Below are 15,632 nucleotides of genomic sequence, written 5' to 3'. Positions count from 1 at the left end.
TTAATGATATTTTTAAAAATGTCTTTTTTAAAATATATAATCCGTATCTGTTTTAATCTTTAAATATAATCTGTATATGTTTCAATTTTGGTAACCACTTTCAGGCCAATTCTGGGGACACGATGGCCTCAGCAACAGCAACAAGAGCATGAAGGCAGGATGCTTCAAGTGATGTGCCATAATAGAGCCCTGCCATTTTCTGGGCAACACAGTTGTAGCGGTGAAACCTACAGATAAATAAAGAGTTTGTGATATTAGGATTAGGTTCTATTTATTAGGGTCAGCAACATCTAGAATCTTAAAAAATCATGAAAGACAAACATTGCGAAGTGACATGACAGCCAGCTTGCTTTCATCATCCCTTTCCCATAAATTTCTGAGGATGGGAGCTAGATATTGCTCTCTAATACTGTTATGCAACTGACAATGCAGCAGGTAATGTGTAAGATCTTCAGCTTTAGGTGCCCCACATATACAGAGTCTATCAAGAAAAGGGATATCCTGGTATCTTCCTTGAATCACTTTGAGTCCATTTGCTCACAGAGAAGTTTGGCAAAAGCCTTCTGATGTTCTCTTTTCATAAGGAAAAACATAGTTTTAAATATGTATGTTTTTCCCCCTTTTATCTTGGATTCTTTGAAATGGTCTGGAGACTCATTCAATAAAGATGTATGTATGACATGATAGCCATATTTAAACATTTGCAAGGATGTCATATAGAAGAAGGAGCAAGCTTGTTTTCTGCTTCTCCAGAGAATAGAACACGGAACAATGGATACAAACTACAGGAAAAGAGATTCCAGCTCAACATTAGGAGGAACCTCCTGACAGTAAGAGCTGTTTGACAGTGGGACACACTCCTTCCTCCGAGTGTAGTGGAGTCTCCTTCCTTAGAGATCTTCAAACAGAGGCTAGATGGCCATCTGTCACAGGGGATGCTTTAATTGTGAGTTCCTGCATGGCAGAATGGAATTGGACTGGATGGCCCTTTCAACTCTATGATTCTATGATGCCAGGATCCAATGGTGTGATGAGTCGAGAGAATATGTTAAAGCGTGCGTACCCTTTGAAGGTGAGATATCTTAAAAACATGGCACATGGAAGTGTAGGAAGGATTTCTTGGGGCTGATGGTGAGGGAAGAGGGGTGCTCTCTATCCCCAGAGAAGCCTGGACATAGCTTGGACAAAGTGGTCCAAGTTCCTAGCTTCCCCATGAGTGTTTGAAGATCCAGAATCCCAACTGAATTGTGAGAAGAATAGAAAAATTTATAGTTTAGCCATGCTAGGGTTTTGTTCCTTTGGAAACTGTGTACAGAAAATAATATTTTTGCTCAGAAATACTACTTCCTGTTCAGGAAAGGTATGTCTTCTGTAAAAACAACAACAAAACAAAAAAAGTGTGAAAAATGTGCATACTACATTATGACACCCATATCTGCAGGAAATACGTTCCCAGACTTAGTATGGAAATGTGACATCAAAGATAATAGTAAACCATTCTGAAGTGAAGTTGCTCTGGAGGCCCCAGAGTTTCCTAGGGAGAATACCTCTCCAGGCATTTCTAGTTCCTCCATCCTATGGGCAGCCTCTGCCAGAAGCATACCATAGTATCATGTTGGAGGATCTAGAATATGCCTCGAGAGAACACTTTTTTTCCAGAGGATATCATAAGAAAAGAATGACAAAGACAAAGGTGGAAGGAAAACCGCAGGTACCAGTCTCACAGATACATGGATCATACTGTATCAGTCCAAAAGAACAACATCATATGAACAGAAAATGATATTTATATGGAGGAATATTTGCTGTGCCAAAAAAGCTGTTTTCTGAATAAAATGCCACACAGGCCTTTGCAGAATACAAGTCCTAAAATGTGAATAGCCTTCAAGACTGCAATTTTCAAAGGATTCCTTATAGCAGGAAGAAAATTGTTAACATTTCCCATCAATTCCCATGAGAACAAAATTAGTGAAGAATCACATCTCTAGGCCAACACACACTCCCTGTTAAAGAAGGATGGTGCTGAGTTCCTCCAGTCAACAACCATTAGCATCCCAGAGTTAAGGAAAAAACAAGGCAGGAGTCATTTCCCTCCACCGAGTGACAAGGCGCCTCCAGAGCTCCTCAGCTGTGAACCTCCAAGCTCCATGGATCAATTGGAAAGTCATAACCAGTGTCGGCACAATTAATTAAATTGTTATACATCACTTCGCAAATACCTCCGGGGGCTGGGTTTTCTCACTGCTGTGCAGAGACCAAGAAGTCTCCAAGGTGCTGGTGTTAATCAATAGTTACTTTGTTCCCAATATTAACTTCAGATGAGATGCCTTTCTTTGGCGACTTCTGCTGGGAACTTTGCTTCACGTATCCTGATAACCATTAACAAAACAAAAGCCATTAACTTTGCTAGGCATGTCACACCCAGAGCATGGTCTGTGGTTCTTTGTTTAATTGCCTTCTAGTCAACCTCAGCTCATGGTGACCCTGTGGAAGAGACATTTCCAAGCCCTCATCCTCCACTGCTCTGCTCTGGTCTGTGACCTCCCTGATGGAGCCTATCTATCTGGTATGTGACCTTCCTCTCTTTCTACTGCCTTCTAAACCTTCTCATGGTGTGGCCAAAGTACAACTCAGTACAGTTTCATCACCTTGGTTTTCAGGGGAAATTTCAGGCTTGATCTGTTCTAGGATCTGTCCGTTTGTCTTTTTTGGCTGCCCACAGTATCCTTGGCACTCTTCACCCACACCACATCTTTTCTTTTTATCTGCTTTCTTCACTGTCCAGCTCTCACATCCATACATGGTGATGGGAAATACGACGGCTTGGATGACTCTAACTTTAGTGTTCAGCTGTATATCTTTACACTTTAGGATCTTTTCTAGTCCTTTTGTGGCTGTCCTCCCCATTCCTAGTCTTTTTATGATTTCTTGACTGCAATCTCTGTTCTGATCAATGTTTGGTCCAAGGTATGGGAAATCTTTAACTATTGTGATTTCTTCATTCTTTAGGTTGAGTTTATGGAGAACCTCTATGATCACTATTTTTGTTTTCTTTATGCTCAGCAGCAAGCCTGCCTTTGCACTTTCTTCCTTGGCCTTCCTTACTAGTTGTTTCAAGTCCGTGATGTTTTTTGCTAGTAGTGTGGTACCACCCACATACTGTATCTTAGATTGTTGATGTTCCTTCTTCCTATCTTGACTCCTTCTTCTGTGTCTTTGCATGATATTTTTTGCATACAAGTCAAACAGATAGGTTGATAAAATGCAGCATTCCCAATTTGGAACCACCGTGTTTCTCCATATTCTGTTCTAACAGTAGCCTCTTGTCTTGAGTTCAGATTTCTCATCAGGACTCTCAGATGTAGTGGCTCTTCCATGTCTTGAAGAACCATCCATAGCTTTTCGTGATCTATGCAGCTTCATCAGTCCATGATACTGGATAACCAAAACAGCCATGGCATCATAGAACAACACTCTTTAAACATGTAAAGGAATTAATCTTTAGACTTTTCATCCTTGTGGACAAGAATGAAACATTCCTGTAGTACTCACACTCCTGTGAGAGACTATGAAGTTTCCTGCAGAGTGGATGATCACTATTGTTACAGAAATACTTGTAGGTTTTCTGCATAGAAAATACAGTGTCTGGCATTCTCTCCCAGGTTGAGTCTCCCTTACCCAAAACGCTTGGGATCGGAGGTGATTGGGATTTCAGATTCTTCATTTTATTTTATTTTATAGCTTTTTGAAGTAGTTGTATTTGCAACTAGAGACAGGAAACAAGTCTAAACACAAAAATCATTCTTGTATCATATACACCTTATACACATAGACTGAAGGTAATTTTGCACAATATTGTAAAGTGAATTTGTGCATGACACAAAGTCTGTGTACATCAGACCATCAACGAGGAATGGTGTCACTGTCTCAACTAGTCATGAAAAATATTTTGGAGTTCCAGATAAGGGAGACTCATCCTGTAATAACATTTGCATATGCAAACTGCAGTATGCATGCAAGGCAAATTATTTGCAGTAGCACATCAGATATATTCTGCTGATAGTGGTAAACTGACATTGTACTTGTGGTTGTGAATTGTGCACCATGGTTATGTATTTCACTTTGTGATTTTCATATTGTACAATGGCACTCAGTCATTGGCACATGTTGTCAATTATACATGAACACTGAGTAGTGTTAGTGTACCACTTTTCTACATGAGGATATTTCCGCTACACTGAAGGGATGCTGGGCTGCAGCCGTTCCTTAAATAGAAAAGGCATTTCCTGCACAGAAAATGTTTCTCTTACCCCGGGAGAAGTGTTGTCTGAGTGGGATACACTCCTCCCCTGCACAGGAAACCCATTTGCAGCTCAAAACTGTGTCTTCTATGCAGAAAACCCATGCTCATTTCTACACAAATGCTTACAGGAGACACCAGAACCTCATGAAAGCCTTGCAGCTGCCTCTGCTCTTGCTGACAAGGTTCCCAGCGTGTCAGAAAACATCATTCTCTGCATGAAATGGATAATCATGAATATTCTTTCCCTCCCTCCCTACAAGGAATACATATTGCAGCCTAGTGGCACAGGTAATTTCCCACTGTTGTCTGTCCATGTCTCCCATGGCTTTTGCACATTACACTTGAGAAACGTGTGAGTGAACTCGGCCCCTTAAACAACCATCTAAAGCACAGAGATAAGTAGTGTATCTTAGTCATCGCTCTGCGAACAAAAGTCATCTGCCGCTGTGCTGCTGCCCAACTTTCCTTTCAAGGAAGGATCCTGGGGAATCACAGATATAACCACCAAGACAGGATACAATGGAGAGGGTTGCCAGGTTCTCCCTGGGGCACAGAGACAGTTTCTGCCTGCCTGGGTGATGCTTGTTTTACCAAATAACCTTATTTTAAGCCATCGGGAGATCCAGCCCTCTCAAGCAGAGACAGCCAACTGAAGAGAGAAGGAGACAGAGATGTCTGAGACCATGATGGAGTTCTGGAGTTGTAATTTGTGCAAGGTTGCCATGTTAAAAACTAGAGAGGGCTCCTGCACCTATAGAAGAGGGAATTTCAGCAGGGAGACTGAAGATGCCAGCCACAGCTGCTGGTGAAACGTCAGGAATAAACTCTTCTAGAACATGGCCACAGAGCCCAAACCCCCCCCCCCCAAAAAAAAATTTCAACAACTGTTGCATCTTAACTTGGCCAGCTTGTTATATGACAAGCAATAACTGCTGAAATACCCTCTTCTGCACCACCATTCAAAGTGCAGGAGCCCCTAATTTTGTGGCACCAGAGCTCTCTGACAGAGAAGGTTAAAGAAGGTGATATGATAGCCCTGTTTAAATATTTGAAGGGATGTCATATTGAGGAGGGAGCAAGCTTGTTTTCTGCTGCTCCAGAGACTAGGACCCGGAGCAATGGATGCAAGCTACAGGAAAAGAGATTCCACCTCAACATTAGGAAGAAGGGCTGTTCGACAGTGGAACACACTCCTTCCTCGGAGTGTAGTGGAGTCTCCTTCCTTGGAGGTCTTTAAACAGATGCTGGATGGCCATCTGCTGGGGAGGCTTTGATTTGGATTTCCTGCATGGCAGGGGGTTGGACTGGGTGGCCCTTGCGGTCTCTTCCAACTCTATGATTCTATGAAATATCTCACAAAACTACAAATCCCAGCATTTAACCGCTGCGCCACTATGGCTCCTGTCATCACTTAGCCCTCTTTTTCTGCCAAATTGGAAATGACCCTGTGGATGAAAAGGTCATTTGGGGATGAGGAAATAGCATCAGGAGACATTGCTATATTGATAAGCTGCATCTAAACCACAGAATTAAGGCAGTTTGACACCATTTTAACTGCCTTGGCTCAGAGGTATGCAAATTTGTGAGATATCTGCCTTATCTGTTGGAAAGCTTTGTTGCCACAACAAAATACAAATCCCAGGATTGTATAGGATGCAGCCATGGTAGTTAAAGCAGTTTCAAACTGCATTAATTCTGCAGGGTAGATGCAGCCGTAGCTATGTCTCCCAATGCAACATCTCCACCTAGTACTTGTGGCTTGGCAGAAAGGAGTCAGACTGGATTCCTCTCAGGGTGTGTCTCTTCCAACTCTAGGAGTCTACAATTCTATGCCCCACTTTTGTGAAAAGAAACCAAAGCTGGGCTGTTCTGTAAGCTGCCCTTTGGGGGCAAGAAACCTCCCTCCAACCAACAGACAGATATTGTCTTTGACTGTGTCTTCCTGCATGGCAGAATGGGGCTGGATTGGATGGCCCTTGGGGTCTCTTCCAACTCTATGATTCTATGACTGGGTCTTTGAAGAAGGAAGTTCTCAGAAATGTTTCCAGACTAAGCTGTCCTATGCAGAGCTGTGGGTATTATAAACAATATTTTTTATGGCTTGTCAAAGTGAAATGATAGCATATAAACTCCAGGCGGGAGCTCCAGCCATAACTTATCTCCTGTCCTCTTGGATATCATTGCTTGATAAGGTACATGATGTAAACATCTGATTACATTGTGCCAAGTGGCATTTTTATGCCCTAGGTGTCCTCCCCAAGGATGGGGGAAAGAAGAGAGGGGAAATTGCTTTCGGACACAACCCATCGCCAATTTGATTCTTGCAGTCTCCTTTACATTGATGCAAAGGGGGGGGGGGGGAAGGAACAAAAACTAGGATCCTGTTGAGGCTTTATAGTGGTGTAAAGTCCAGTATGCAACTGGATGGATGTTCTCAGAGGTTGAAAAAGGATGGTATCCTGCTCAGGCTTGCAAATGTTCCTGGAATGTGTCCAGAGGAGGGTGACCAAAATAGTAAATGTTCTGGAGGCCCCCAAGCCCTATGAGGAGCAACATAGGGATCTGGAAATGTTTCGCCTGAAGAAGAGCAGGTTAAGAGCGGACATGAGCGCACTGTTTAAATATTTGAAAGGATGTCATACTGAGGATGGAGCAAGCTTGTTTTCTGCTGCTCCAGAGACTGTGACATGGAACAATGGATTCAAGCTACAAGAGAAGAACTTCCTGAGGGTAAGAGCTGTTCAACCATGGAAAATGCTGCTGCTTGGGAGTGTAGTGCAGTCTCCTTCTTTGGAGTTTTTTAAACAGAGGCTGGATGGCCATTTGTCACAAGGAGGTCTCAGATTGTGTCTTCCTGCATGGCAGATTGGGGTTGGACTGGATGAACCTTGGGGGGTCTCTTCCAACTCCAGAGGTCTATGATTCTGTGACCTGTGATCCCAATGGAAGCCACTGCATAAGCCTAGGAACAAAATTTTCTCTGCTAAGCTCCTGTAGATTCAAGACTATGGCCTCCTTCATTGAGTCCATCCACCTGGCATGTGGTCTTCCTCTTGTTCTACTACCTTCTACCTTTCCTAACATTAGTATCTTTTCTAATGAATCATACCTTCTCATGATGTGACCAAAGAATGATTGGTTGACTGGATGAACTCAAAGATTGCTCAGCAATGGCGTCTCTTTATCCTAGAGAGAAATGACCAGTGGGGTGCCACAAAGTTCTGTCCTGGGCCCAGTGCTATTAAACATCTTTATCAATGATTTGGATGAAAGAATAGAGGACATGCTTATTAAATTTGCAGACAACACCAAATTAGGAGGAGCAGCTAATACCCCAGAGGACAGGATCAAAATTCAAAATGACTAGACTAGAAAGTTGGGCCAAAGCTAACAAAATGAACTTCAAGAGGGAGAAATGTAAGATATTGCACTTAGGTAGAAAAAATCAAATGCATAGATATAGGATGGGGGACACCTGGCTGAACGAGACTTCATGTGAAAGGGATCTAGGAGTCCTAGTGGACCACACATTGAACATGAATCTACGGTGTGATACAGCAGCTAAACAGGCCAATGCAATTTTAGGTTGCATCAACAGAAGTATAGTGTCTAGATCAAGGGAAGTAATAGTGCCATTCTATTCGGCTTTGCTTGGGTCTCACCTGGAATGCTGTGTCCAGTTCTGGGCACCACAATTCAAAACGTATGTTGAAAAATTGGAGCATGTTCAAAGAAGGGCAACTAAAAATGGTGGAGGGTCTAGAAACCATGCATTAAGAGGAATGACTTAGAACTGGGGATTTTTAGCCTGGAGAAGAGAAGCTTAAGAGATGATATGCTAGCCCTGGGGTATCAGATTGAGGATGGAGCAAGCTTGTTTTCTGCAGTTCCAGAGAATAGGACACGGAGCAATGGATGCAAGCTACAGGAACAGAGATTCCACTTCAACATTAGGAAGAACTTCCTAACAGTAAGAGCTGTCAGGAACACACTCCCTTGGAGTTTGGTGGAGTCTCCTTCCTTGGTGGTTTCTAAACAGAGGCTGCATGTCAGGGATGCTTTAACTGTGAGTTCCTGCATGGCAGGGGTTAGACTGGATGGCCCTTGTGATCTCTTCCAACTCTATGATTCTATGACAGCCTCAGTTTGCTCATCTTGGCTTCTAGGGACAGTTCAGGCTTAATTTGTTAAAGAACCCATTTGTTTGTTTTTGTTTGGTTGTTTTGTTTTACGCCTGTCCACAGTATCCTCAGCCCTCTTTGTCAGCACCGCATCTTAAATGATTTGATCCTCTTCCTATCCACTTTCTTCAGTGTCCAGCTCTCACATCCATACATGGTTATGGGGAATACCATGGCTTTACTATCCCATAATCCATACCATCTTAACATTGGATTTTAAAAACCTCACTTTTTTCTCTGGATCTTCCTGGATTTGAAAGATTTGGAGCCCTCTGGGCAGTTGTTTACAATGTGTCCTTATGCATCACCACTGCCACTTACACAGGTTGCTCCCTTATGGAGAAATCCATATACATGTGCCCTTGTGTCTCTCTAATAGTGGGCCCTGTGTGTGTCTATTCGTATGTCAGTCTGATTGTGTTCAGCGGTCTCAGCATTTCATCATAAATGACTCCCATTTACACAATTGCTGCCTCTCCATTTGCAAAAATCTACCTCCCACTCAAAGACACCCACACACTTTCCCCAAAAAACCAATTACGAATTCTAAGCTATCATGTTCTATTTCTAGCTTATCACAGAGTCATCACAGACAGAAATCTTGCATAATTGCTTCCTCAAAAATGATGTGGAGTGTCTTAATAAAGTGCTCTGCTCAGGCCCTGGCTGCATTCAGAAATAACCCTGAATGTAGCATTCTTTCAGACATGAAAACATGCCTCCACCATCTGCAAAATAAAAATAAAGAGATGAAACACCCGCGCATTCTCAATGACAATGCCAGCCTGACTGCATAATCATTGCTTCCTCTGATATTTCTGCTTGCCCAGCCTTAATCACAATTGATCAATTTTTTTATTTCTGAACAAAAAGCACAATGAATGAAACCCCTAAGCATGGTTTTCCCATAGTACCATCTGTGTCTTAACATACAACCTTTCCCAGGCTGACAACTACCAAATGAGTCAGACTACAACACACATCATCCATCCTAGCTGGGGCACACCTGGGAAGTACTATCTTGAGGAAGCCTGCTATGATTAATAATTTAGTGTTTGCAAAATAATTTCAGGGGCTAGAAGAACCTTTCTTTGAAATGTAGTGCTACAGGAGAGTTTTATGGATCCCACATTGCCAAAAAGGCAAATGAATATGCCCCAAAGCTAATCAGGTATGAACTCTCCCTAGAAGACAAAATTACCAAACTGAGGTACATACTTTGGCCATATGATGGGAAAACATGGGAAAATACAACAATGCTTAGTAAAGCAGAAGGCAGCAGGAAAAGAGGAAGACTACATTACAGCTGGATTGACTCCATCAAGGAAGCACAGCTGCTCTGAGTTTGCAAGACCTCAGCCGGACGTTTAAGAACAGGGTCTCAAAGGTCTCTCATTCAGAGAGTGGCTGTAAGACAAAGTCAGCTAGACAGCAAATAACTACACCAAGGTGTGTTACAGACCACCCGTTTGGGGCAGCCTGTAACCGGCCCTTTCCCCGCCGGATTGGGGCCTCAGCTGCCACAACGGCAGCCTCCAAGGCCCCGATCCGCCGCTTTCCCCATGTAAAGGCTGCACCCAGCGACACAAAGCTGGAAGGAGCTCCAAAACGGAGCTCCTTCCGGGGCCGCAGAAAGGGCACTCTAGGCACCCTCGTGCAGCCCCACTACGTCACAACCACGCCACCCCGTTTAGAGGTGGTGCGATCATGACATAGTCATGACGGCGCCCATGTGCATAGGGCGCTGCCATTTTGTACGGACTCGGTCCGTACTAGGGTTAGGGGCGTCAAGAAGTGATGCCCCTTCCTAACCCTAGTACAGACCCAATTCGTACTTTTATGCCCGTTTGTAACAGGCCCAAGAGAACTTCTCTGTTGCAAATGCTGATTTATATTAAAAGAGGGTAGGGAGCGATGGTCCAATCTGCACTGAAATTGTCCAGAGAAAAATTCTAATTCCTTCTGTTCAGACATTAGCCTCTCTGATCATTGCTCCCCAGAACACCTGCAAACTTTGCCATCCATAGCTTTTAAATCTCAATTTAAAAAGTTCTTGTTTTCCAAAGATTTGGAATTTTAGTTTAATATTGTAATGCAATCTTGTATGTGTTGGTTACACATGTTTGGCAATTTGCTTTATAATATAATACATTGGTTTTTGCATTTCTATCCGTATAACTTTTCCTTCCCCTATGTATGTGTGTCAGGGCTGGCTGTTGTTTTTTTCTTCTTTTACTTATAGAGCACCATGTACATAGATTGTGCCATAGAAATACAGTCCAACCCTTGTATCTGCTGGGGGGGGGGGGGGGTATGTTCCTAGCCATACCATGGATAGTGAAAACTATGGATGATGGTGAATGCTATATTGCTGCTGGAAGTTGACCATAGACTTTCAGATGCCTAGAGATCTTTTTTCCCCAGATGTGGCTAAGTGAAACTGCAGTGTGGATACAGAGGTTGGACTGGACATGACAGTAACGACGACGACGATGATGATGATGATGATGATGATGATGATGATGATGATGCAGCCAGAGCTACACAACAAACAAAATTTGCCCAGTGATAGCGATCACCATGTGCTCTCTTTCACTTCAAAGAAGAACTAGTGCCTAATGACTAGCAAACATTGAGACGAACTACTACCTAATGACTAGCAGATTGGACATGAGAAAAATCCAATTTCTCTTGGTTAATGGAATTAGCACACCTAAGCTAAAGAAAACAGATCAAACATTTCTCCACGTTCCTATGATGACAATTCTAGAGTTTTCTAACACAATCTTCTCTGAGCCTTGAAGCTTGGAAGGTTTTTTAGAAGGTCCAAGATACAGCTCAAGGTCCACATCTTGACCTGTGATTGATGCCTCTTTCAACAAACAAGGCAGAACAATGAATATGCATTCTTTTTATGCAGAGAAAAATAGACAATGTCTTGGCATCAGTTTTAAAAATGACTATACTTCTGACATAGTGAGGGAATCCAATTTATAAAAAGCTTTCCTCAAACATAGGAGAGTTAAGGACAGCCTTCAAAGGGTTTAAGGTTAATATCAGTCCCTTGCTCCAAAATAACCACAACCATCTTTGGACAATTCAACCTTGCGCCAAAGACTACATCACACGGTCAACTCAGCTTCTGGCATAATAGGAGAATCACAAAACTCATGAACGATGGCATCTGAAAACGTATTTCTGGAACAACCCTATGAAATTATGGTACTTCCATCCCATCGGTAGCAAAAGTAATAGCAAGTACATTTCTATACTGCTTATCAGTGCACTTAAGCACTCCCTAAGCGGTTTACAACCAATGAAAGGATGCTAGGCTGAGTGGACCCTGGGTATTGAATTCACAACCAAAGTCTTGAGTGAGTGACGGCAGTACAAGCATTTAACCCCTGCACCACCAGGACTCTTCAAAGCTTAACATCTCAAAGCTTTGTGCAGACCACAGGAAGTCCCAAATGTGAAATATTGTCCAACAAATGAACTGAACTCATTGCCAACAGAAGGGAAAGAGAGTTTAGACTTACATTGGACGATGAGCTGGACCAGGGCTTCTCTTGGCTTGACATTAAATCCATTATACTGGCTGGTCTGACACTTGTAAGTTCCTGTCATCTCCCGGGAGACATTGACAATCCTCAGGATCCCATCATAGCTCTCCATCTGCATGGACCCATCTGGCATAGGGACCTCCTTGTCTGCCCTGGACCAGAGGATGATGGGCTTAGGTTTTCCTGTCACCTGGCATTGCAGTTCAACAGTATCTCCTTCCCTGGTGACCAAGGGTGACTTTTCTTGGGGAACAGTCAGATTGGGTGGAACTTCAAATGGGGGCAAAGGGAAAAAGAGGAGAGGAAAGGAAAAAGAGAAGCAAACATGGTATGGTTAGTACATGGGAGTTTCACAGTTTTACAACTAAAGGAACATCCTAAGAGTCCTTCAGTCAGTTGGGAGGACCCTGCAATGATGATTTCCTATTAGTGGACACCTATTTTTAATAATAATAATAATAATAATAATAATAATAATAATAATTTATATCCCGCCCCTCTACAGGATGCAATTGGGGCAGTTTACAAGAGTTAAAAATATACAATCCAAATCCCTCAATCCAACCCCCCTTAAAATACAATTAAACAATATAAGAATTAAAACATACTTTAAAAAGGACAATGAACAATAGACAGTGACTGAAGTGAGATTGGAGTTCAGCTGTTAGATTTTTCTTCTGGTGACTGGGGAACTATTCAGGAAAGGCCTGGCGGAAGAGATCCGTCTCTACAGCTTTGTTAAAGCTGTTTAGGGTGGTAATATGATGGATCTCATCTGGCGGGCCATTCCACAATCTGGGCACAACAGCTGAGAAGGTCCTCTGGGAGGTCGTGGGCAGCCTTGTTTTATAAGGCTGTAACAAATTCCTTCCAGAGGATCTAAGTGTGTGAGGAGAATTATATGGAAAGAGACAGTCCCAAAGATAGGTTGGACCCAACCCATTTAGGGCTTTAAAGGTAATAACCAACACCTTGTACTGGGCTCAGAAACTAATGGGCAGCCAGTGAAGTGATTTTAAGATTGGTGTTATATGGTCTCTTCTGGATGCCCCAGAGACCAATCTGGCTGCCATGTTCTGTACTAGTTGAAGTTTCCAGACCAAGCACAAGGGTAGCCACATGTAGAGTGCACTGCAGAAATCAAGACGTGAGGTTACCAGCGCATGTACTATGGTCTCAGGGTCCCCGACTTCCAGGAAAGGGCACAACTGGCATATCAGCTGGAGCTGATAACAGGCACTCCTGACCGTCACATTCACCTGATTTGTCATCTGAAGTGACAGATCTAGGAACACCCCAAAGTGCGAACACAGTCCTTTGAGGAGAGTGTGACTCCTTCCAGGACTGGAGGTTGTATCCCGATACCTGGGTTTGAGGCTGCTACCGTGAGTACCTCCGTTTTGTCTGGATTCAGCTTCATTTTTCCCTTATCCTGTCCATTACTGCCTTAAGACAGTCATTGGGAGGAGAGACGCCATCTGAAGTCAAAGCTGAAGATCAAGAGACCTTAATGGCCATATTTTGGGGGGTTGCAAAACCCTTGTTAGTATTCAGTTTGTGTGTTTTGCTGGTACAACATTTGCCAGAAAGGAAGAATCATAGAATCATAGAATCGTAGAGTTGGAAGAGACCACTAGGGCCATCCAGTCCAACCCCCTGCCATGCAGGAAATCCAAATCAGAGCATCCCTGACAGATGGCCATCCAGCCTCTGTTTAAAGACCTCCAAGGAAGGAGACTCTATCACTCTCCGAGGAAGGAGTGCATTCCACTGTCGAACAGCCCTTACTGTCAGGAAGTTTTAAGGTGGAATCCCTTTTCCTGCAGCTTGCATCCATTGTTCCGGGTCCTGTTCTCTGGAGCAGCAGAAAACAAGCTTGCTCCCTCTTCAATATGACATCCTTTCAAATATTTAAACAGGGCTATCATATCACCTCTTAACCTTCTTTTCTCCAGGCTAAACATCCCCAGCTCCCTAAGTCGTTCCTCATAGGGCATGGTTTCCAGACCCTTCACCATTTTTGTCGCCCTCCTTTGGACACGCTCCAGTTTCTCAATGTCCTTTCTGAATTGTGGCGCCCAGAACTGGACACAATATTCTAGGTGGGGCCTGACCAAAGCAGAATACAGTGGCACTATTACTTCTCTTGATCTAGACACTATACTTCTATTGATGCAGCCTAAAATAGCATTGGCCTTTTTAGCTGCCGCATCACACTGTTCACTCATGTTCAACTTGTGGTCTACTTGGACTCCTAGATCCCTTTCACACGTAGTTTCATTCAGCCAGGTGTCACCCATCCTATATCTGTGCATTTTATTTTTCCGCCCTAAGTGCAATACCTTACATTTCTCTGTGTTGAATTTCATTTTGTTAGCTTTGGCCCAGCTTTCTAGTCTATTCAGGTCATTTTGAATCTTGATCCTGTCCTCTGGGGTATTAGCTATTCCCCCTAATTTGGTGTCATCTGCAAATTTGATAAGTATGCTCCCAATTCTGTCATCCAGGTCATTGATAAAGATGTTGAATAGCACTGGGCCCAGGACAGAGCCCTGTGGGACCCCACTGGTCACTTCTCTCCAGGATGAAAAGGAGCCATTGTTGAGCACCCTTTGGGTTCGGCCGGTCAACCAATTACAGATCCATTTAACAGTTCCTTTGTCTAGCCCACATTTTACAAGCTTGTTTCCAAGAATGTCATGGGAAACCTTGTCAAAGGCCTTACTGAAATCAAGATATTCTATATCCACAGCATTCCCTTCATCTAACAAGCTGTAATTTTATCAAAGAAAGAGATTAGATTTGTCTGGCATGACTTCTTTCTCTGAAACCCATGTTGACTCTTTGTGATTATGGCATTGCCTTCTAGATGTTCACAGACTCTCTGTTTAATGATCTGCTCCAGAATCTTTCCTAGTACTGATGTCAGACTAACTGGACGATAATTGTTGGGATCCTCTTTTTTCCCCTTTTTGAAGATGGGGACAACGTTTGCCCTCCTCCAGTCTGCTGGGATCTCTCCTGTTCTCCAGGAGTTTTCAAATATGATTGCCAATGGCTCCGATATTACTTTTGCCAGTTCTTTTAATATCCTTGGATAGAGTTCATCTGGTCCTGGAGACTTAAATTCATTTAGATTAACAAGGTGTTCCTCTACTATCTCTTTACTTATTCTGTGCTGAAATTCCCCTATTCTGTCCTCTGCTCCATTATCCTCAGGTTGAGCACCCTTTGCCTTTTCTGAGAAGACTGAGGCAAAGAAGGTGTTGAGTAATTCTGCCTTTTCTCTATCTCCTGTTAGCATTTTGCCATCTTCTCCACGCAGTGGCCCTACCGTTTCCTTCTTCTTCCTCTTGCTGCGCACATATCCAAAAAAGCCCTTTTTATTGTTCTTAACCTCTCTAGCAAGCCTGAGTTCATTCTGCGCTTTAGCTTTTCTGACTTTACCCCTACACATGCCTGCTATTTCTTTGAATTCCTTTTTCGTGATTTCCCCCTTTTTCCATTTCTTATACATCTTCCGTTTCAAACTTAGCTCGGTTGAAAGTTCCTTCGTCATCCATCCTGGTTTCTTGAGACACCTCC

General features: G+C 43.1%; 1 protein-coding gene across 2 annotated transcripts in view; it reads right to left on the bottom strand.

Annotated features, from left to right (window-relative positions):
- MDGA2 (MAM domain containing glycosylphosphatidylinositol anchor 2) overlaps positions 1–15,632 on the bottom strand; it is a 515,550-nt gene that overhangs the window by 176,545 nt on the left and 323,373 nt on the right. For both annotated transcript variants that reach the window (XM_089522969.1, XM_089522970.1), the window contains exon 8: positions 12,024–12,317. In XM_089522969.1, coding sequence (XP_089379095.1) covers positions 12,024–12,317 — 294 coding nt within the window. The remainder of the gene's footprint in view (positions 1–12,023; positions 12,318–15,632) is intronic.

Source organism: Sceloporus occidentalis, unplaced genomic scaffold, assembly GCF_023333645.1.
Source record: "Sceloporus occidentalis isolate IW3139 unplaced genomic scaffold, rSceOcc1.0.p SCAF_4, whole genome shotgun sequence".
Lineage (NCBI taxonomy): Eukaryota > Metazoa > Chordata > Lepidosauria > Squamata > Phrynosomatidae > Sceloporus > Sceloporus occidentalis.
Note: the sequence above shows the minus strand (reverse complement) of the source record. Positions and strands in the feature narration are given on the sequence as shown.